The sequence below is a fragment of the Vigna radiata genome, chromosome 7 (assembly GCF_000741045.1).
Source record: "Vigna radiata var. radiata cultivar VC1973A chromosome 7, Vradiata_ver6, whole genome shotgun sequence".
NCBI classification, from domain to species: Eukaryota; Viridiplantae; Streptophyta; class Magnoliopsida; order Fabales; family Fabaceae; genus Vigna; species Vigna radiata.
The window spans coordinates 26,914,482-26,939,088 of record NC_028357.1 but is presented as its reverse complement, the minus strand read 5'-3'; the positions used below and the strand labels follow the sequence as shown (position 1 = coordinate 26,939,088).

The window sequence follows — 24,607 nt, the reverse complement described above, 5'->3', positions numbered from 1 at the left end:
ACTATTTAGTTTAAAAATTAGTAGTTTAAAATTAGTATAGTTACTAATTCAGTTCAATTTATATTGTAGTTTAGTTAAAATTAGTGTAGTTTACAATTTAGTTAATAGTTCAGTTAGTGTAATTTACAATTCAGTTAATAGTTTAGTTCAGTTAGTGCAGTTTACAGTTCAGTTAGTGTAGTTTACAATTCAATTCAGTTAATTTAGTACAATTCAGTATAGTTCAGTTCAGTTTCATAAAACAAAAAACAGTTCAGTTTTCTGAACTGTTTTACAGTTCAGTTTGTCTGTTCTACAGTTCAGTTTTTAGCTGCAGTACAGTTCGATTTGTCCACTCCTACTTCTTCCATAGCTAATGGCTACCATTCTCATCTCCAACTCATGATATTCAGTTTCGTCGACAGAGACATCACTTCCATAATCCTTGAATGTTCCGCGCACATGCACAGGAGACTACATGTGTGATAGGGTTTCCTTCAGTGGTGGTGGGGACTATGAGTTTAGACACGACAATTGAGGTGCAACACTTGAGCTCGAATACTAGAGGTAGTAATCAACAACAATGTTGTTGATAGGGAAGAAGCCAATGTCGAAGCCATCAGACAAGGGTAGGTGATGAGGAGGAATGTGAACTTGGTAGATTTGGACCACCATCACAGTCTCTTCTTCATCCATAATAACCAACATTTTCAAGTTTTTTTTTTTACTATTCTGCATTAAAGCAAATTGTAAAGAGATACTCAAAATCCACACCTCTACTCTTTGTTAATTTGTACTGGATGGATGAACTCCCAAAGTATCTGCGTTTAAGGTTTGAAAGAAAGAAATGTTTCACTATATGAAATAATTTTTTATAGTATAAAAAATAACACCTTTTATATCGGTTCTAGAATTAGATAGAAAATAAAAACTTTCTATATCATTTGTATTTATACCTATTCTTAAATTGATATAAAAAAATCCCAATATAAAAAGGTTTTTCTTTAAGATCTACTTTTTTTATGACTTTGAAGGGTTTTATTACAATGAAAAATAATGTTATATATTAAAAAAAAAGGGAGAGAGAGGAAAGAACTTAATGCATTGTAAACGTTTGCGCCTACCTAAACCCACATAAAAACTTGACATGTGCTCATTCTCTATGAAGCTCTTTTTCCTGTGTGCTATTTTTTTCCTTGTCGCATTAGTTTCGTGAAAAATTTGTGCCCAATACGTCATAATAAGAAGGAAAAAAATAAATTGTGAATCATGATTTGACTTTTCAAAATTTGAAAAACCGTGACGCATTATTCACTATAAATAGAGAAGAGAAATGCAAAGTAATTACTACAAGCCTTGGAAGAAAAAATGGGTTCAGAAAATAAGCATTTTGTTCTGGTGCATGGGGCTTGCCATGGAGCTTGGTGCTGGTACAAGCTCAAGCCCCGCTTGGAATCTGCTGGCCACAAGGTCACCGTGCTCGACCTTGCAGCTTCCGGCATCAACCTGCAGAAAATTGAAGATGTTCATACTTTCTCACAGTACTCTGAGCCTTTGCTGCAGCTATTTGCAACAATTCCCCCAAATGAAAAGGTTATTCTGGTCGGTCATAGCCTTGGGGGACTCAACATAGCATTTGCCATGGAGAAATTCCCAGAAAAAGTTGCTGTTGCTGTTTTCTTAACGGCTTTTACTCCAGACACTCAACACCAACCATCTTATGTTCTGGAAAAGGTATGCTTCTGATACTTTCATACTACCACTGCAAATTTTTGAACTATTTTCTTAGCAACGTGAAATGCCTGCCCAATTAATGCAAATAATGTTACTCATTGACAGACAAAAGTCACTATATTCAATTAAATAATGTAGAAGACAAAAAACTTTTATGTTGTCGTTTTCTCTTCCTTTTTCCTTACATAATTAACCTTATACCACGTTTGAAACATTCAAAACAGTGATCCGATTTCTCTTGCTCTGGTAAAAAGGCCTCAAATAAATCCAATTTTCGGACATCTTAATCATACAGTTTCCGTTTACGATGCATAGAAATTAGGAGTATATATGAACTCTCTTGCAAAGATCATTCTTAACAAGTGAAAAATCTTTTGATCCTTTGTTTTCCTTTTGCTTTCAATTACAAGTAAATAATAGAATGAGAGAATAATTTTTACTTGAACAGTACAACGAGAGGACTGAGTCGGCGGCATGGTTAGACACCGAATTTTCTCCATGTGGAAGCAAAACATTAATGTTCTTTGGTCCCAAGTTCATATCTGACAAGCTGTATCAGCTCACCTCCATCGAGGTAACTACCTATTAAGAGTTATCAGAGTTGCATGAATGATCTTTGTTTTTATTCAACTCTTGGAAAGGTTTTCGATGAATATTAAAGAGTTTTGGATCTTGCAGGACCTTCAATTGGCGAAGAGTTTAGCAAGGCCATCGTCACTCTTCATGGAAGACTTGTCAATGCAAAAGAAGTTCTCGGAAGATGGATATGGGTCAGTTCCACGTGTCTTTATTCTATGCACCGAGGACCTTGGAATTCCTTTGGAATATCAGCAGTGGATGATCCAAAATGCTGTCTTCAATGACGTTCTAGAGATCAAAGGCGCAGATCACATGCCTATGCTTTGCGTCCCACAACAACTCTTCGATTCTCTCCAACAGATAGCTACTAAATATTAATTACCTCATTTTCATGCTTTAATCTTGTTTGCTGTCTTTCACTTTCACTTGTCCTATAGAATTATAAGATCTTATTCCAATAAGACCAATCAATTACGGGATAAGACAACTATTTGTATGACTTTTCCAATACTCATAATAAACTTGAAACTAGTTTCGTCAAAATTTCTCTTATTTTTGTTTATAAATTATCTGCGTTTCAATGTTTCCTTTATACATAGATTACGAATAGTAATATATATATAACTTGTTAAAGTTAAATGTAACATTTTAACAGATATCACTGTTAAAAAAGATATAACTTATGAGAAGATAAATTTCTAAGAAAGAATACATATAAAAAATTATTAGAGTTATCTCTGACATAACTATATCGATAATTGAACATATTTATATAGAGATAAGTACTATCTCACAAAATAAAAAATCTACAATTCGAACGGTCAAAATGGGTCATAATCTGTGGATCAACCTAACCCACTATGGGTTCGGGTTGGGTTGAGATTGAAAAAATTGTATTTTTTTTTATGCGGATCAGATTTCAACCCGGTTCACTTAAACTCGCCTCATCTGAGTTGAACCTGTGGTGGACCGGGTTGGCCTATCAACCCACCTACCTAATTTTATTTTATTAAAATTTAATTTTAATTTTATAAAAAAATATCTTTTTTTTTTGCTTGAAAAAATTATTTAAATTTCCTAGTTTCAAAATTAATTAAATACTCATGTTGGGAGTGAAATTTGAAATCGAAAGTTGAGAGTGAAATTTGATTAGATTTGAATTATAGAAAGTTTGTAATTTTTTTTATTTAAAAAAATTGTAATTAAGTGAGTCATTGAGCCAACTCGTTTACCCACCAATCCATGGTGGGTCGGGCCGGATTCAAAATTTTCTGACTCGCTAATAAATGAGTTAGATTGGACTGCATAAGTGACCAACCCATCATGACCCGGGTCGTGTCGGACCGGATTATCCCTTTTAACAGCTCTACCTACAACTGCTAAATTTCTTTTTATAGTATAAGATGTTCTTACCATTAATTATTGATATTTTATTACTCTTTTAATTATTTTCTAATTAATTAATTAACTTATTTAAATTTTATTGATAAAAATAAATTTAACTATAAGAGGACATTTATTTCAAAATTTATTTTTTATTATAGTATAAATTTTTCATTCATTATTGATAATTTATTACACTTTTAAATTTTGTGGTAATTAATTAATTAATTCATTTAAATTTTATTGATAAAATAATTTTAATTATAAGAAAACATTCATTTCAAACTTTATTTCTATTATAGTATAATTACCTTTTCAATCATTATTGATAATTTATTACGGTTTTAATTTTTTTAATTAATTAATTATATCATTTAAATTTTATTTATAAAGATAATTTTAATTATATGAAAACATTTATTTCAAATTTTGTTTCTATTATAGTATAAAAAAAATTCTCATTAGTTATTGATAATTTATTACGTTTATAAATTTCGTGCTAATTAATTAATCAATTCATTTAGATTTTGTTTTTAAAAATAATTTTAGTTATAGGAAAACATTTATCTCATTTTTTTTCTATTATAATATAAGATTTTTTTTCACCATATTTTATTATTATTTTAATTCTTTTATCAATTAATTAATTCGTTTATATTTAATTGATAAAAATAATTTTAACTGTAGAAAAATATTTATTCCAAATTTTCTTTCTTTAATAAAAGAATTTTATTATCAGTAAATTATTTATTGAATAATAATTTTATATTTTAAAATAAACGGATGTTTATATATTAAACAAGTTTTTAATGTTTTAAAACATTGAAATAAATAAATTATTTTTGTAAAATTATTATTATATTTTCTCTGATTCAACCTGTTGATCCATGGATTATGGTTTCTTTTTTAAATTAAGAGAATTTTCTTATCCTTATTTTCTTCCACTTTCGTTTTATCTTATTTACTTGTTTACCTCAAGAGATTTTAATTGATGGGAAAGTTGCTAACTTATATGTTTCATTGTTATTGAGTCGCATACAAAATATATATATATATATATATATATATATATATATATATATATATATATATATATATATATATATATATATATATATATGGGTTTTGTTAACGCCGTACGTTTTTTTGGTCAATTGGTACATTTTAAGAGTGTGCACTGAATTATATTAGACAAAAATACCTTTATATATTGATGGATTCTAAGTTTTAAAGTCAATGATATTTAAATAATTTTCATTCTCAAAACTAAAAAAAAAAACCCCAAACCCTTACTTACCCCTCTCATTCCTCTCAATCCTTTCTCTTCCATCTCTCTCACTCCAATCTTTTCTCTATCATCCTATGGTAGATCCAATTGAAAAAAAAAATAGAAATACTCGTCGTTAAACAATTTACCTTTGTATTGAGTCATTAGCATATTCACCTTCAGGCAAAGGTTCATTCAAGATCTTTCAATTTCATCATCTTCACTAACCTCTCTAATTTCATCATCTGCAGATGTTGAATCGTCATCTCTTAAAAAAACTTCAAGCCAATTACCAATTACTTCGGATGTCATTATGCTTGTGAAAATTAGATAAGACAAAAATTATAAAATGAAAACTCATTATAACATCATTTTTTGTAAGAAATTGTTTAATAGCAAGTGTTTCTAATTTTTTCCAAGCGAATTACCAATTCCTTCATATGTCATTATACTGATGAAAATTAGATAAAATTAGATAAGACAAAAATTATAAAATGAAAACTCATTATAAAATCATTTTTTTTGTAAGAAATTGCTTAATAGCTTGTGTTTCTGATTTTTTTTAATTAGGGCTACAGTAGAGATGACATAGAAAATGTTCGAGTGAGAGAGATGAAAGAAAAATTGAGAGGAATGAGAGAGGTAAATAAGGGTTTGAGAGTTTCTTTTTTTCTTTTTTTTTTTTTAGTTTTGAGAATGAAAATTATTTAAATATCTTTGACCTTAAAACTTAGAATCCAAAATATAAATGAGAGTATTTTTGTCTACTATAATCCGGTACACATCTTTAAAATGTACCAACTGAAAAACAGACGTACGTGTGTCAACAAACCCATATATATATATATATGAAAATATTTATTGATTTTATTTTTTGTAGAATAATAAAGATCGAGAAATGGAGATGATAGAATTTTTGGTTTTTGGTTGAGGGAATGAATATGTTATGATTTGTGTAGGTAAATGATGCTGAGAGGATTCTTCGTATTTTATTTTTTATTTTTTTACATTTATGAGTTGCTGAATTTTGGATTTTGGATTTACTGGTGATTAATGAATTCTCGAGTTTTTTTAAAAATGGTCTGTGTGAATATTTTTAGTTTATGATGGATGAAATTAAAGAATGATGATGAAAACTTTTGTTGAAATTTGTTTTATAACGGACGAGTGAATGGATTTATGTTTTAGTGTTTTAATTATTTTACAATTTCTTTTGAATGAAATGAAAATAAGAATGACCTAAGTGGAAGATCTAAAGCACATAATAAAAATTTAATAATTCTTTTAATAGGAAAAAAATTCAAAATTCAAAAATGAACAATCAAATAATTAGAACAGAAGAAAATAGATAATAAATAATTAAAATATTTGTTTGTAATTATTAGGAAATAGATCTGATGGTAATTATTGAGGGATAAATTCATTGGTAATCATCAAAATATAAATTTAATGGTAATTATTGAGAGACAAAATTCATCCATAAATCTTATCAACTATGTTTTTATCAATAGATTTTTTGTTCATTGGTAATCGATAAAAAAAAATAATGATTATTGACAGATTTTTATAGTTTCTGATAAATTTGGACAATTAGTAAATTTAGTTTTTTTTGTAGTGAATAGAAACACGGGATTAATGTACACAGTTTGAACCACTAATGAGTAGAGAGTGTTATAAAAGACTCAAACATCACATGCATCCATAATAGACTTGTGTGTAAAATAAGACAAAAACTGACCAAAAAGTAGGATAGAAAATGAACTTACTTAATTGAGAAATTGATCAGTCCAAATTAAAGTGTTCGTCGCAAGAATCAATCATGTAGTTCTTCGTTGAGTTCATGTTAGTGAACTCCAAGAATGATAACCTCGTAGAAGCTGCAAAAATAAAATTCATCATAAAAGGAGATGTAGGAAGGAAATAAACGTTTAAACTCAACCATAATAATGTTATAACAGGGGAGACGTAGGAAGAAAATAAAAACAAATTTTCATTGAAAATAATGAAAAACTATGAGAGTCACTTACTGAAACTGATGAACCAATAAGTGTTCAAAAAAAGGTCATTCAAAAATGGTTAGTTTCAACAAATACCACGACTTAGAACATGAGCACGAGGTGATGTTGCACTAGATAGAAAAATGTATTGAATTGTCTAATTTTCATTGATCATGTATTTGTTTAAATACAAAAAGTAACATACAATAAATAATGACCTGTAATTGTGCTAATAAAGACAAATATTATCCTAAATTCCTCTCAAACTGGTAGTGACATGGTCATGCCAAGTTTGTCCCTTAGTAAGTTGAATCTTGTATGAGTGAAAGGTTTAGTCAAGTAGTTTGCAATTTGATTAGTAATAGGTACATAGGCCATAATTACCTCATTTTGTAGGACTTGATCATGTATGTAATGCATATATATCTCAATGTATTTAGTTTGTGCGTGCATGATTGTATTAGAAACAATTGACTTGACAATTAGGTTATCACACCATATAATTGGTTTTCTAAGCATTGGTAATTTTAGTTCTATTAGCATATATCTAGTCCAAGCTACTTTAGCTGCAACAACAGTTAGGGCTCTATATTCTGATTTTGTGCTTGATCATGACACTATTTTTGGTTTTCTTGAAGATCAGGAAATAATAGTTTCTCCAAGACAAACACACACTATATTGGCATTGATTTTCTTTCATCGGTACTAATTTCCCAATGTACATCAGAATATCCCATTATGTCAAGATAATTTAAGGGTTTTTTGTGCAGACATAAGTTCATTGTGCCTTGAAGATATCTTATAATTCTTTTTATTTCTTGCTAGTGATCCATGGTAGGTGTGCTCATGTATTGACTGAGTTTGTTGACAACAAATGTAATGTCGTAAGACTTGTTGTATAAAGTAGCATTGGTCATTGGTTCCCCTTCTGAAATGAATTGTCTACCAGCCACCATTGGTGTTAGAGAGGTTGAAATTGTCTCCATGTTGAACTTCTTCAGAGTATATTTAATGTACTTAGTTTGGCATATGTACATTTTACTGACATTCTTGTGTACTTCAATACCAAGAAAATAATGTATATGTCCTAAGTTATTCAAAGAGAAAGCAACATTCAGTTGATTGATGGATGTTTCTAAGCATTGATGGTTGTTTCCTTTTACAATAATGTTATCAACATAAATGAGAAGGAATGTTATAGATTTGTACCTCTAAGAATGAATAAAAAAGAATCACATTTGGTGTTTTGGAAACCCTAACTTAGAAGAGTGTCTCTTAGTTTATCACACCAAGCTTTGATGCCTACTTCAAACCATATATGGCCTTGGACAATCTACATATATAATCTAGTTCAATTGAGTCTATGTAGCCTTCAAGTCGATGTAGAAAACTTATTTCCTTCAGATTTCCTTTTATGAAGATATTGTTTATGTCAAGTTGCCTAGCATTCCGATTGAAATGTACTACAATGGTTGATATAAATTAGATAGAGTTAGACTTGACAACAAGACTGAAAGTTTCATCAAAGTTTATGTCTGTTGTTGGTTGGAAACCTCTTGCAACAAGTCCTGATTTTCTTCTTTCTATTGAACTATCTGCTTTATACTTGGTTTTGGAGATTCATTTTGAGTCTATGATGTTTTCTTAACCCTTGAATGACATTAATATCCAAATTTGATTAGACATTAGAGCCTTGAATTCAACATCCATGACTTCTTTCCATTCTGGCTTGATTAGGTCTTCCTTAACATTTCTGGTTCTTTGTCATCTTCACGAACTTCTGTCAATCCTATCTATATATGGTTGCTTATAAATTCCAGCTTTGCTTCTAGTCACCAGTGTTGATTGCTTTTAGTTTTAGTTTGACATTTGTTTTCTACTACTAATGTTGAACCTTCTTCTTGACTTTCTGTTGATGTATTGTTATCAATAAAAGATTCACCAATATCTCCTTCATTTGTACACGTGTTGGCAAGACTATCACTCGTGGTTTCTTCCTGATGACTTGTAGTATTATTGTCTGGTTCAAGAGTATCATTGATAATGGACTAGAAAAGTAATTAGGAACCAACATTGACATTTGTTCAGTTAACTCTTTTAAAGAGTTTCTTGTGTCAATGAAACTTTCATGAAAAGGGAAGTGATTCTCATTGAAAATCTCATGTCTTGTGATAAAAATTCTCCCATGAGAGTTAATGCATTTGTATCCTTTGTGTGAATTATTGTAACCAAGAAACACACATCTAATTGTATGAAACTGAAGTTTATTTTGATTGTAGAGTTTAAGACAAGGATAACATACACAACCAAAAGGTTTCAAGTTTCCATAGTCAGGTTCTTTCTTGTAAACTAGTTAATATGAACTTTTGTTTAGATTTATTGGTGATGTAGTCTATTGATTAGGTAAACAACAGTTGAGAAGGCTTCCATAGTGTAAGGATATTTTGGCCTATGCTAAAAGGGATAGGCCAATATGTTTATTTTAAGGGAAAAAACCACGTGAACGCACTAAAATCATCAATAAAATTAACATAATATTTGAACCTAGATGGAGATAAAATTGGAGCAAGACCCAAACGAATTAAATCTAAAATTTCATTAGCATGTGAGGAAGACCCTTTGAAAGGAAACATGCAATTTTCCAAATTGACAAGCTTCCCAAAATGTGAATGAGTCATTAGATGATGTTTTCACATTTCATTCATTCTAAACCTTTTCTAGAGCTTTATTGTTGGGATGTCCAAGTTTCCTATGCCAACTTTTTTTAAGAGACATGTAGACATAAGATTCTTTATTGTCACATACTTGATTCAAACCATTTTTAAGTTCCCTTTAGAAGGGATTTCCCTGTCAATTTGTCCTTCACAAAGCAACAACTTTCATCAAACTCAACAAGAATATTGTTGTTAGCAGTCAATTTTGAAATATTCAACAAATTTTTAGTGATTTTTGGAACATAAAAAACATCATATAGATGAAGATTATTCAATTTGTTTGATCTTAAGGCCATTACTTTCATTCTTTCACCATTACCAACAAGTAAATAATTATTACCATTACTTTTACCAAGTTTTTGAATTATGTCACTTTGGTTAGTCACATGGTTATTAGCTCCACCGTCAAAATACCATTCATGATCTTGACCTTGATAAGGTGAACCTATGAATGCATCGTGTGTTCATTATTTTTCACTGTCAATAGAGGAAATTTTTGTTGTATAGGACTTATCAAATCGGTAATTTCATTGTATATTAATAGTTATCAAACTGTCTAGTCATATTAAAATAAGTGGAGTTGAATTGTAAATCCAATTATTAATCTTTGAAAGCCTATTAGATCTACACAATAATTTCAGCAACCTTAATCTGAATGTGTCTACAAACTTTGTTGTTAAGAATGAGTACAAAGACAACAGATTTGGATCCCAAAGTTATTGGAGATGTTTTAATTTCAGAAGCAAGAAAGGAAAAGTTTTGATACCAAAATAGTAAAAGGTATTGAATTGTTTGATTTCCAATTATCATGTTTATGTTTAGATACAAAAAGTAACATACAATAAATAGTAACCTTTGTCCAAAAGTGATGTTGATAAATGGTTACAGCTGTAATATTACACAATAAATAAAAATTGAAATTGTGAATAGCTAAAATCAAAAGTCATAAATAATATAATATTCAACAAAATATTTAATTATGTTTAAATGCACTTATAAGTCTTGATGCAACTTTGTATGCCCCAGTTGAGTCTCATAATTTTGAATTTCCACTAGGACCATCTTTAGTAACAAAAATGATATTAGTACATTTTTTAAAAACTTTGTTTTCAGTTGAAATTTATTGAAAATTAGGAAATTCTGTGAATAATTGTTAACTAATAATACAGAATTTGTTAGAAGAAGAATGTGAGAGACTGTGTTGCTAGTACTCTTCTTTGAATAGTCATGCATTGACCTCAGTTAAGGAGACTAAGAGCAGCCATCATTCCAAAAGCAGGACCAGCATCAAATGTTGGAGCACCCCACTCAACAGGGTATTGGATCTTTATCCTGTGGCAACATGTTCAAGAGTGAATGGCAACAGCTCAAAAGTGCAGCATGCAACTAAATTCTAAGAGATGTTTTTGGTACAAACCTTGGAGCAGAAGAAATGAGGTTGGCCCTGTCTGTTCTGCAATTATGTTGCGCTAAGTCATGTCGGTGTTTGTATGGTCCACTAGCTGTTAACAGATGTGCTTAAACTTCAATGCTTAAACTCACATTCTATTTAACAGGCTACAATTACTTTTGGTAGAATATACACCACGATAGCAACACTACAGCAGACAACGCACTGTAACTTACAAATCTACTATAATAACTACACACTGGAGGAGCAATCACGACGAGAGCTTCACTCACCAGAGACAAAAACTTCAACCATAACAACAACAACCACGATAATTTGACCCACCCCACATGCTACAAAAGCACATAACGAAAGCAAATGGCAACCCGTGAACGTGGTAACCAACAAACGAGGCAATGATAACTAGCAACAACAAAGAACAAAAGCAAAAAAACGAAGTGAAAGGACAATCGTGAAGAAACGAGATTTGGAGCAAGGTAAAAAAGCGCTTATGAGAGAAAATGAAGTACGAAAAGGAGATTCGGAACAAAATATCAAAGCTTTTATACCGGTCAGCTAACAGGTACAGAAAAAGTTAATATTGCATTAATGCCGCCATGCTACTTTTATTGGGCTCTAAGTTTACTCCACATAAAATAACGACTTTGTCTGTATAAACGGTATAAAAATCTTTATAATTTATCACCGTTTTATCATTGCTCCACTTTGTATACTTATTCTAAATACAACCACTAAAAAAAACTTCTTTTATTTAAGATACTGTGCTACTTTTTATATTCGATAGATTTTAACAAATATAAAAACTGAAAGATCGTGTATTATTTTAAAGAGAAAGATCGTAAATTATTTTAAGGCGAAAGATCATATAAATTACACAAACATAAAACTAAGTTAATTATTTTTAAATATGATTTAAATATATATTTATAGTTGTTAATTATTTTATTTTAAAGCAGTTATATATATATATATATATATATATATATATATATATATATATATATATACACACACACACACTACACTCTCAACATAAAATACACATATAATAAATTATAATTGAATAAATTTATTTAAGATTGCAAAGGCCACCAATTATATTCACCAGAAAAAGAACATTTTAACATTGAGTAAAACATTTCTTTAATGGCTTTACATTTCTCATTGTTGGAACCATCAATAAAACTTAAGATTGTCAAAGATAGGTATAAAGAATATTGTTATCATGTATTTACATCCTATATAAATTTATGTGTTATTAAAAAGATATAGGACGATTAAGATACAAACCCCTTTCAATACTAATACATTTAATAAAAATCAATACAAATAGTTCCAATATAAAGATATATTTCGAAACTGTACATAATGTAATATCTTCTCACAATGTAAATTAAATATAAAAAATTATTAAAGCAAAATTTATAAAAGACACAGACGAAGTAACTAGGATAATCCAATAATATCCTAGTGTTGACAAAACAAATTTCTTTAATTGTAATATTTACATTTCAATAATTAACTGTCAATTATTTATTTACATTATTTTCCACTCATATATTTATTAATATATTTACAGGAAAAAAACTGTAATTTTAAAGATAAAAACACTCTAAACTGTTAAAAATATATCAAATATTCTATTAAAGGATATTAGGCAATCAAATATTATGATAGTTATATTTTAGATATTATTATAATTTGTGCAGATTTGTGCATATGTTTTATTTTTAAATCTTTTATTATGGTATTAAGGGTCAGACACTGATATCCTCTATAGTTTAGGAATCAATGCCTTTTTTTCATTGAATATTTCTGATTGCTTCTTCCGATGACAATCAATCTGAGAAACATGATTCTTCTTCCGATGACAATCAATCGGAGAAACATGATACTGGAACTTCCGCTGCTTCCAAGAGTTATATTTCTACTACTGCCGGATTTGTGACCAAGTCAGGTATATCTAACTTTGCTCTTAATCTTTCTGTTGTTACTAAGGGTAGTGATTAGATAATTGATTCAGGTGCTACTGATCATATGACTTGTGATCCTCATATATTTACTAATTTTTCTTCTAATTGTTCTAAAACCATTATTATTAATGCCAACGAGGTCACATCTCCTATTGAAGGTATATGTACTATATCCCTCTCATCCTTTTTATCGATTCCTGATGTTTTATTTGTTCCTACATTAAACTGTAATCTTATCTCCGTCAACAAGTTAACCAAATCACATTCTTGTGTTGCCTTGTTTTACCCAACCCATTGTCTTTTTCAGAACATACATTCATTCCAATGAGAAGATTGCCAATGGTAGAGAGAGTGAAGGATTGTATTATCTTGAAAATGTCTCACAACAAAGCCATAAAAGAATATTGGCTTGTCTTGCAAATGATCACATACAAGATAAAAACAAAAAAGAAATTTGGTTGTGGCATAAACGGTTGGGACATCCCTCTTTTGGTTATTTAAAAAAATTATTTCCATCATTATTTCTTAAATGCAATATTTCTGATTTTTTTTGTGAAACTTGTGTTTTGGAAAAAAATCATCGTGTTGTGGTTCCTTTAAGCAATAACAAAACTCTGATTTTCCTTTTTCATTAATTCACACAGATGTTTGGGGTCCTGTCCCGCAATCTACACATAATGGAAAAAAATGGTTTATAAGTTTTGTTGATGACTCTACTCGAGTAACCTGGATATATTTGCTTAAACATAAAAGTGAGGTGTGTGATGTGGTTCGTTCATTCTATCATCTGATAGTTACACAATTTAACACATCTATTAAGGTCATTCGATCAGACAATGGAGAGGAATATTTTAAGACTGAATTAATAGAGTTCATGAACTCTAAAGGCATCTTGCATCAAACTACATGTCCTTATTCACCACAACAAAATGGCGTGGCTGAAAGGAAAAATAGACATATATTAGAGGTGACAATATCACTTTTAATAGATGGTAATGTCCCATCTCATTTATGGGGTGAGGCTGTGAGCTCTGCCGTTTATTTAATTAATCGAACTCCTTTTAGTGTGCTTAACTTTCGAAGGCCTTATGATGTGTTGTCTGATCATTGTATCCTTCCTCCCATAGTTTATTTATCACCTCATATTTTTGGATGTGTTATATATGTTTACTTACATCCACATCAACGTACAAAGCTTGAAGAACGAGCGGTCAAATGTGTTTTTGTTGGGTATGGATCAACTGAAAAAGGTTATCGTGCTTACCATCAAAGAAATTTTATATTTCTATGGATGTGACATTTAATGAGCATGAATTTTTTTATGTTGATTCTCTACTTCAGGGAGGCAATGAAAGTGAAGTGCATAATCATGATGTTAGTATGTTTGATTATATATTATCGTGTGAGGATCATTCTGCAACAAGTGAGCAAATCCTAAATATGGACACTTCTTTTCTGGATAATACAGTGTCTTCTGATCATAACTAATTGGCTCAATCTTCTCCACAGGTTCAGCTTGACTCTTCAGAGGTGCCTTCTGATCCTATCTCTGATAATACTAATTTAGATTAAATTGATTCTTGTCTGCCTGAAACCACTAGCATACCAAACACTGAGTCTACTACTGTTCAATATAATCTTCCACCTCGTTCTAATCGTGGTCAACCTCTAGCTAAATATGAACCAGATCTCCAAGCCAAAGTTAAATATCTCATTAGTAAATATGTGTCATCTCACAGGTTATCTCAATCATATGCATCATTTGTATTTCAATTATCTTCAATTTCTCTTCCCAGTAATGTACAGAAAGCTTTGACAGATCCTAGATGGACCGAAGCAATGGTGGAGGAGATGGCGACTTTAGAAAAAAACAACACTTGGGATCTTATGTCATTACCAAGAGGGAAGAAAACTGTAGGCTGTAAATGGGTCTTTACAATTAAGCATAAAGCTGATGGAACTATTGAAAGTTATAAAGCACGACTTGTGGCTAAAGGTTAAACTCAATCTTATGGTGTAGATTACCAAGAGACGTTTGAACCGGTAGCCAAACTCAATACTGTGAAAATACTTTTATCGCTAACTGCAAACCAAGATTGGCCTCTTCTACAATTTGATGTGAAAAATGCTTTCCTACATGGAGAAATTTTATAAGAAATTTATATGGATTCTTCACCAGACATGACAGATTCAAATGGAATGAAGGTTTGCAAATTAAAGAAGGCTCTATATGGATTAAAACAATCTCCAAGAGCATGGTTTGGAAGGTTTACCAAGTCTATGAAGGCTTTTAGCTATAGAGCAAGTATCTCTGATCACACCTTATTTTTTAGGAGAAGAAAAGGAAAGATTACAGCTTTGATTATATATGTAGATGACATGATTGTTACAGGAAATGACCAAGATGAGATTTCTAGTTTACAACAATACCTTGCATCTGAATTTGAGATGAAACAACTTGTAAACCTCAAATATTTTTTGGGTATTGAAGTAGCTAGATTAAAACATGATATTTTTCTATGCCAAAGAAAATATACTATTGATTTACTATCAGAAACTGTGTTGCTTGGGAGTAAACCAACTGATACACCAATTGAACAAAATTATAAACTTTTTTAATGCTCAAATTCAGCAAGCATAGACAGAGGAAGTTACCAAAAGCTGGTAGGAAAATTAATTTATTTGTGCCATACACGTCCAGATATCACCTATGCAGCGAATGTTGTTAGTCAATTTATGCATGACCCACAAAAGCTTCGTATAGATGCTGTTGAAAGAATTTTGAGATATTTGAAGTTTGCTCCTAGAAAAGGAATTTTGTTCTCAAATAATGGAAACTTAAAGGTAGAAGGGTACACTGATGCAGATTGGGCAGGTTCAAAAGATGATAGAAGATCTATCTCTGGATACTTTATTTTTGTAGGAGGGAATCTTGTAACTTGGAGGAGTAAAAAACAACCTGTAGTAGCAAGATCTAGTGCTGAAGCAGAATTCAGAGGCATGGCACTAGGTGTATGTGAACTTTTGTGGATTAAAAATGTGCTATCAGATTTGGGATTTAAACCAAATGAAGCTATGAGTTTGTACTGTGACAATACTTCAGGTATTGCAATTGCTCATAATCTTGTTCAACATGATAGAACAAAACATGTGGAGATTGATAGACATTTCATCAAAGAGAAGATTGAAGCTGGAATAATTTTCTTTCCTTTTGTAATATCAGAGTTATAGTTGGCTGACGTTCTCATCAAAGGAGTGTCAAGAAGATTGTTTGATGAGTCTCTATTCAAGTTAGGAATGTGTGATATGCATGCACCAACTTGAGTGGGGGCGTTAAGATATGTCAAATATTCTATTAAAGGATATTAGGCAATCAAATATTATGTTAGTTATATTTTAGATATTATTATAATTTGTGCATATTTGTGCACATGTTTTTCCTTTAATAGATGAAGAATTATAGGATCCTTATATATATATATATATATATATATATATNTATATATATATATATATATATATATATATATATATATATATATATATATATATATATATATATATATATATATAAAAGATGCTATGTTACTTATAAAAAAAAATTAAGAAAACATATTTCCATTTTTAACCTCAGATAATTCATCTCATTTAACTTATAAACCGTGATATTTGATTAATTTAATTTTGAAAATAAAGGTAAGACGAATTAGGTCATATCACCACATGTTTACATGATGGAACAAAGTGAGACCTAATAACAACCTAACTTGTTCTTCTTTCCCAACTCTTTCCAATCATAAATTCAGTGAGGGACTTGGACTCATTGTTGGGCTGAAAATTTGGTATTGTGTTGCCACCGTTGGTGTGCAGTGCAGTATATATGGGCTCGATTGCGTAGAAATTTTGGTATATGTTCACATCAAAAGCAAAACAAAAATGAAATCAGTGTACTTGTTTCTTAGAAATAATAAACATTAAAATTAAAGATGATTTCATTTTGAGTCAGAGAATATTTTCTAAATATTAAACTTTTCAATAAGAAGTATCATCTAAAAATTATAAAAATATTATAAAATTATAAAAATTATAAAACTTTGCAATAAAAATACTATAGAGCTTTGAAGTTGATCGATGGACAATATTTCTGTATTCCTTGCTCTTCAATGAAATCACGATGTAGTGAATCTCTTCATTAATGTTTGAAGAATTTTCTCCGGCCGCGTTTGAGTGAAGCATATCTTCTCCATTACTTCTCATTTTCTTAGCCATTTTCGGTACTCTATCAAAGTATGTAGTTATGGTTTCAAACTCTTATGTTTCAATGACGGTGTATAACAAGATCATGATTTTTAACAATCACAACAATGTCCAAACCGTCGTGATTTTTTGTCAAATTCTTCATTATGATGAATTTATAGTGAAAAAACTCTTTTGACCATCATGATCTGTCTTTTCTATAAGAGTGTGTGACATATTACTTTTGTACTTCTATTCAGACAAAACTTTATATTCTTTCTTACGTTTCTGTGATAGGGGAACCATCACTTGTTATTCTGATATAAACATGTCATATGACAAAGAAGATATTGATTGGTGTTGACGAGGCTAACTTTCATAAGTTTCATCCATTTCAAACGATTAGCTTGGTTTTAGATGACTAGGGTACAATATCTTCATCCTTATTGTCTTTCACATAAAACATGTTTTATTTTTTATGTATTATTAAAACTCAGAAGTTTCATGTTACTTAATTTATTTATATCTAAATTGTTTAGTATCTTTCTGTTTATTGCAAACAGGTAAGAGTTGAAAAGTTAGTATGAGAAATAATGAAAAAATACGTCGGTCAATATTTGCATCATATAGAATGAATCATGCAGCAAGAAATAAGTATTCCCCCTTCAACTCGATTACAAGAAGAAAGTATTATGAGGAATTTTTATTGATTAGAAGAGGTTAAATAGTCGGTGTAATAAATATTAACATATTTTATTTTTAATATAATAAAAAATAATTATTTGAAAAAAATTCATTAAGTTAGTTTGAATTTAATTACTAATTGATATAATTAAATACATATTTATTTTTAATGATTGTTACATTTATTTATTAAAATAAAAATTACATTTAATATCCAATTACATTTGAAATTAACATTAATAAGAAGTTTCCTAAAAAGAAGGGCAGGAGTAATATACTGTGGGGGCATAGAGATAAAACAGAGAGTAGGAGCCAAGCAAACGAGGGATTATCTGTGCACTATATGAACGGTCATTAACAAACTCAATAAACTATGTAAATATTAATTCACTGCCAAACTTATAAGACTATGGCTTCCTTAACTTAAATAACTATCATAGAATTATTTTATTTCAATCGAGAATTACCATTGTGGGCCTTAATTATTTATGTTCCACTTGAATATTGTTTAGGATGATCGTTAATGTAAGGACCTAACTTTTTATTTAACACCTCTTCAACGTCACCACAATTATATTTTTTATTTTAAAATATAAAATAATTCAAAATGATTAATTAAAAGAATAAAAAAACATTGTTTTTAATTAGATATGTTAATTAGTAGTGCTGTGAAAACAAGTTATCTATCCAACTCGGTCTGGTCTATCACGAGTTGGTCATTTAGTGAGTCAATCCAACCTGACTCATTTATTAGCGAGACAAAAAATTTTGAACTTTGTCCTGTTCACGAGGTTAGTGGGTTAAACGGATTGGCTCACTTGCTTACCTAATTACAATTTTTTAAAATAAAAAAAATTACATTTTTTTAATTCAAATTTCAATAATTTCATTCTAAAATGATGTTAAACTCCAAAGACAATTCAAAATAAAAAAAATTAACATACAACTCAAATGTAATCCAAAAACAAACCCAAAAAGCGAATAAATAAGTTTATAATAATGATAATTTTTGTGTCATTTATCCATTTATAAGACTACAGGGATAATATTTTTCTCTCTTGAAACATATTTTTCTTTATTCCCATTTATAATACAATAAAAAAATGTTAACTAATGATATTGAAATACAAAATAATAAATAATTAAATTAAACTAGGTGGGTTGGTGAGTCAACCAAGCTCACCACGAGTTCAACCTCAGTGAGCCGGATTCTAAATGGGCCAGGTTGAAAATTGACCCGTATAAAAAGTTTCATTTTTTTTCAAATCCAACAAACTCGAACCCGTGATGGACTGGGTTAATCCCTCACCACGAGTTCAACCCGAATGAACCGGATTCTAAGTGGGCCGGGTTGAAAATCGACCCGTATAAAATGTTTCATTTTTTTCAAATCTAACAAACTCAAACCCGTAATGGACTGGATTAACCCACAGGTTCTAACCCATTTTGACAGCACTATTAAATAGAGATAAAAAAGAAATAAAAGACTTATACACAACACTTGTTTCAATTGGTTGATATACTTAAGAAAAAGTCAACATGAAAAACGATTAATGGTATTTTTGTAAATAAAATAAACAGTTAAACGTTGGATCATCCACGTTATCTACCTCATATACACATTAGACGTATATTTTATGTGACACTGACATCATATGATTTTTAAATTATTAAAAAACTGAATTGAAAAAACCTTTCCCATACACATATGATGATGTTAGAAAATCCAAGGACCAACCTCATATCAGCTCTAGCTGTCGATTGGAAAAGGATCAACATCTAATTTTTTTTAAACATTTAAAAAAAAATCAGTTGAAAAATAAATATTTTTGAAGAGTTTGATGTCAAAAAGTCAAGACATAGATATCAAATAGTCAAGTGGTCGACGTATATGGTTTTAAAATCATTAAAAAAATCTTCTTGGAAAAACATTTCTTATACTCTTATAATGTTAAAGAGTCAACTAAGTAATGTTATATTATATTATAAACGTCGATCTTCTACTTGTTTGATATTTAATGTGATATGACATTGATAAAATTTATTAATAAATATAATTTTACTGATGAATTTTTTTCATGGAGAAAACCCGTAATATCGTATTTTCTTCAAGTATTATTCATTTTTCATCATATACACATGCTTAAGAATGCATATATTACATGAAAAGTAAAACCATGATGAATTATTTTTTTTCTCACAATAATTTTTAAAACCAAAAAGAAAAACTTAAATTAGCTTTTTGAGATTCTATGAGTACAATCTTTTAAAGGTATTTACATTCTGTAAACGGATTTTAAAAATATTTATTATATTAATTGATATTTTGTTCGTATATTTTTGTTCTCATATTTGTGATCATACGTATGATCTTAGATTTAGAATATACACATTACATAAAAACTAAAATATGAATGATTATTTTTCTCATATTGATTAACATCCAAAAGAATTATATATATATATATATAGTAAAAAAATGTCTGTTGAGATTTTGAGTTGTACTGGGGTTGGACGGGCTAGACGGACGATCCTGAGATATGCGGTAAGTCAGATGGCCAGATCAGAGAGATCACGGAAGACATTAAGATAAGTTAGGTTTAATTATTACAAAACAGAGTTAAGAGTTGTTGGGCTGCAATTGGGCCTTAATTAAGGAATTTCTAATTCCAGGTCCACAATCAATACTATATATAGAAGTCAAAGGTAAAAGATAAGTGGATTCATTTATTGCACATTTAATACAATTCTCTAGGCACTGGACGGACTTATTGCTGACTTTAACATCGGAGGACTTTTGACAGCTATCCTTTCGGACGGACTTGGACGGGGAAGGACCGACCAGAGAAAGGAGACGAAAGGAACGACCAATTCGGAGGAGAAATTGTGAAAGGACTAAGTGACTCAATCTCACACCGGAACATAAGTGTACAATAAAGTATGTACGTGGTAATAAGTTTGATATTTATTGGTGGAACCTATATATATATAAGAGTTGAAAAAAAAACAAAAAGTCTGTTCACATTCTGAGTGTATAATGGCTTTCAAAAATATGTACGTCATATTAATTTTGAATTTATTGGTGGAATCTGTGGTAGAATTTTTTTGTGGTTCAACGTGTTGTGATACAAAATCTACTGTTCCATTAGAGCCTGAATAACTGGTAATTAATCATAATAATATTTATATTATGAATAAATATTTTCTAGTGAAGATTGTGTTATTGAAATTTAATTCTTCAATTGGTATGTTTTATTTTGGAAGATGAAATTTCCATGGATGATTTATAATAATAAAATTCAATTCATATTATTTTAAGGATAATTCATAATTTTTTAATATCAAAAAAGATTCGTTTTAATGTCAAAAGGAGTAATATTATTAATGAGATAGAAGATTTTAATACTAAAACCGGTTAGGGATAAGTAAAAAAAATTAATACTAAATTCTCCAAAATAAAAATTTTAAAAAGTAAAGACTTTTTTTGGAATATAAAAAAAAATTAGTAATAATAATTTTTTTTAATATGTTTAACAATTATTTTTATATATATGGAATTCAAACTATTGAATGATTTTTGTGAAAAAAAAAATCATGGATATATTTCTTTTTGCCCTATGTGATGTAATTTTGCCATAGGTTAGACGTGACCTCTCATCTTTTGTTTTTATTTTTAGTTTTTAATAAAACCTTCGTGTAATGGTAGCTATGCCTAACATAAATTTTTGTTTAGAAATTTATAAATACTTTTTATAGGGTGCAAATATTTATGTGGAGTTTATGTGAGATATTAATCTTTTAAAGCTTTGAAGAGGGATTTTGAAAAGTTTTGATTAAAAAATGATTTTATTTTAGTTTGTTATACTTTATTAGATCCATGATTATTAGTTATTTGAAATCTATAAAAAAAGATAACCTCACATTTTTGTAAATATATAAAGAATTTAAATATTTCATGTGGTGAGATATTATACTGTATTGGGTTTATGTGTCTTATAAATATAGTAGTAGTGTAATCGTCCATTGACAGTTACTTCCTGAGGTGTATATGTGAAGACCCCTCCCTCTGTTTCATACATAGAGACGTTTTGTGATATAAGATAAGTTTTCTCCTTTTCATATGAACAAATTAAGGCATGCATGTTACCGTTTTATTCCTTATCTCTTCACCATATGAAGAAATCGAATATAAGTGTAGGAATGCTATGCTTCCACTATAATTGCTTTCTCATTAAAACTACTTAATGCTGCTCATATTTTTACCAATGGCAGTTGAATGTGTTTTCTAGGATCGTGTCCCAAAGGTCAGGATGATATATATATATAAAATATTAAAATTTGTAATAATGTCTAATATTATTTGAAAATTTTGTGAGATTGATTAAAACCAATTTATAAGTTATTAGAGTAACTTGTCAAACACAATCATACTTTGCAAATGATTTAAGTGTATCCATGATTAATTTATCTTAAGCTTAACAATTATTTATTGATCAATAATAATGTTATGAACAATTAAATTAAATAATTAATAACTTTTTGAATTTTAGTCAAAAAGTTTCTAAATTCTTATGTATCTAAATTGAAAGAAATAATGTCCTCAAATTATAGCTTTCTAAAGTGTAGTGCACGTGAAAGAGGTTATTAAGAGATTTTCTGTTTGATAAATTTATTAATAAGAAGAGTGATATCACAAATAAACTTTAGTAAATCTTAAATAATGAGAATCATGCTGAGAAGAAAAACAGAGAAGCAAAGAATGATTTGTGTATTATCTTAATTCTGCATAATGCAGATACAAATATTTATACATCAAAATTATAACAGAATTAATTATAATTTTATCTAAGCTATATGCATATAATAATAACAAACAGAAATAATAACAAACAAAATCTTAAAACCTAAAAAGAAAGATATCAAATATTGAATCCTAACCGTAAAACATATTAACGAGTGTATTTAGAAAAAGAAAATCAGTAATTTGAGTCTGTAATAAAAAAAAAAAAAAAAAAAACTGTTGTAATCATCTTAATTACCTTTAATTTGCCGACAAGACGTAAACCAAACCATTTCTGAGTATATATAGTGGGAAAGGATCGAAGAGGAAAAGCATGAGAAGAATATTAGAAGATGAGTTCAGAAAAAATTGTTGTGATTTTAATTTATTGTTTGAGCATGATGAGTTCAGGAGATTGTAAAGATAGGAAGCATTTTGTTCTGGTGCATGGAGGTTGCCATGGAGCTTGGAGTTGGTACAAGCTGAAGCCACTCTTGGAATGTGCAGGTCACAATGTCACAGCAGTCGACCTTGCAGCTTCTGGCATCAACATGTGCAAAATTGACAATGTTAATACTTTGGAAGACTACAATCAGCCTCTGTTGCTGCTATTGGCCAGAACTCCCCCTAATCAGAAGGTCATTCTAGTTGGTTATAGCCTCGGAGGACTCAACCAAGCACAAGCCACAGACGAATATCCACAAAAAGTTGAACGTAATGTTTTCGTAGCAGCTTTTCTTCCTGACACAGAACACCGCCCTTCTTATGTATTAGAAAAGGTATCTGCTACTTTTTCAACTTTTCATCATATTTCTTTTTATTATTTAGAGAAAAGATTGAAATTATTTATTTTTTAAATATATTAATGTACATAAATGATTGTGAACGAGTCTCAACTTTATAACTCATCAAAGATAATTAATAAGAAATTTCTTACAAATGAATATGATAAAGTTGCATTCATATTTACCATTATTATTATTTTTTTATTTTTGAATAGTACGTAGAGAGGACCCCCACGTCTGCATGGATGGATAGTAGGTTTGAACCAAGTGGAAACAAAACATCACTGTTATTTGGTCCCATGTTTTTGGCCAACAAGCTCTACCAACGATCCCCCGTTAAGGTAATTACTATAGTTATGAAAATGTCATAAAACAAAGTATATAATAAAAGGGTTGGATTTTTCAGGACCTTGAATTAGCCAAGAGTTTAGTAAGGCCAACATCACTCTTCCTGGAAGACTTGTCAAGGCAGAAGAAATTCTCGAAGGAGGGATATGGGTCAGTTCCACGTTCCTATATTGTCTGCACTGAGGACATTGCAATTCCTGTGGACTATCAACAATGGATGATCCAAAATGCCGCCGTCAATAACGTTCTCACTATCAAAGGCGCAGATCATATGGTTATGAATAGCAAGCCTCGCCAACTATTTCATGCTCTCCAGGAGATAGCAAATCCATCACGCAAGCTTTAATTTACTTTTATTATACTTATTTGACCTGTCTGAGTACTATAAGATCTGGTTTGAAATTACTACCACCAAATAAATGAATAAAAAGCTTGCAACTTCTGCACTATCTTTTTCGTGTTTTGCTATGAATGAAGTTGTGTTCTTCTCATGATGTTAACCAATTATGATTATACCAGTTATGAGTAAAACATCTAGGACTTCGAAAACACACCATGACAATCCAAACTTATCAATCTATATCCATCGACATTATGTTTAAAAATCCAAGTTCAACCAGCATTCATTGGGTAAAAGATTTACTATTATAGAAAGGTAAATCCATGACGATTAAAAATAACATTCCACTATAATTCTAAAATAATCGTTGAAATAGTTGTGTTAAAAGTGCCACTAG

At 29.7% G+C, this 24,607-nt stretch overlaps 2 protein-coding genes and 1 pseudogene across 3 annotated transcripts; all 3 read left to right on the top strand.

Moving 5' to 3' along the window:
* The first annotated feature begins 1,320 nt into the window (after positions 1 to 1,320).
* Positions 1,321 to 2,826, top strand: LOC106767727 (salicylic acid-binding protein 2). Its single transcript, XM_014652670.2, has 3 exons — positions 1,321 to 1,713; positions 2,162 to 2,287; positions 2,392 to 2,826. Exons 1-3 carry the CDS (start codon positions 1,348 to 1,350, stop codon positions 2,668 to 2,670), a joined length of 771 nt encoding a protein of 256 aa, XP_014508156.1. The 5' UTR covers positions 1,321 to 1,347; the 3' UTR covers positions 2,671 to 2,826.
* Positions 2,827 to 11,564: 8,738 nt separating this feature from the next.
* On the top strand, positions 11,565 to 16,276 carry LOC111241961 (annotated as a pseudogene).
* Positions 16,277 to 23,060: 6,784 nt separating this feature from the next.
* On the top strand, positions 23,061 to 24,311 carry LOC106767882 (salicylic acid-binding protein 2-like). 2 transcript variants are annotated; one of them, XM_014652844.2, is made up of 3 exons: positions 23,061 to 23,516; positions 23,738 to 23,863; positions 23,914 to 24,311. In XM_014652844.2, exons 1-3 carry the CDS (start codon positions 23,091 to 23,093, stop codon positions 24,214 to 24,216), a joined length of 855 nt encoding a protein of 284 aa, XP_014508330.2. In that variant the 5' UTR covers positions 23,061 to 23,090; the 3' UTR covers positions 24,217 to 24,311. The 2 variants fall into 2 exon arrangements, with proteins under 2 accessions (XP_014508330.2, XP_014508331.2); XM_014652845.2 differs by having other exon boundaries at positions 23,063 to 23,516; positions 23,929 to 24,311.
* Positions 24,312 to 24,607: the final 296 nt, after the last annotated feature.

Bases quoted from the DNA above. Each gene is read 5' to 3' on its own strand.
- LOC106767727 (XM_014652670.2), top strand. From the start codon at position 1,348: ATGGGTTCAGAAAATAAGCATTTTGTTCTGGTGCATGGGGCTTGCCAT. The intron at 1,714-2,161 runs GTATGCTTCTGA...TTACTTGAACAG, and splicing joins CATCTTATGTTCTGGAAAAG to TACAACGAGAGGACTGAGTC. The intron at 2,288-2,391 runs GTAACTACCTAT...TGGATCTTGCAG, and splicing joins ATCAGCTCACCTCCATCGAG to GACCTTCAATTGGCGAAGAG.
- LOC106767882 (XM_014652844.2), top strand. From the start codon at position 23,091: ATGAGTTCAGAAAAAATTGTTGTGATTTTAATTTATTGTTTGAGCATG. The intron at 23,517-23,737 runs GTATCTGCTACT...ATTTTTGAATAG, and splicing joins CTTCTTATGTATTAGAAAAG to TACGTAGAGAGGACCCCCAC. The intron at 23,864-23,913 runs GTAATTACTATA...ATATAATAAAAG, and splicing joins ACCAACGATCCCCCGTTAAG to GGTTGGATTTTTCAGGACCT.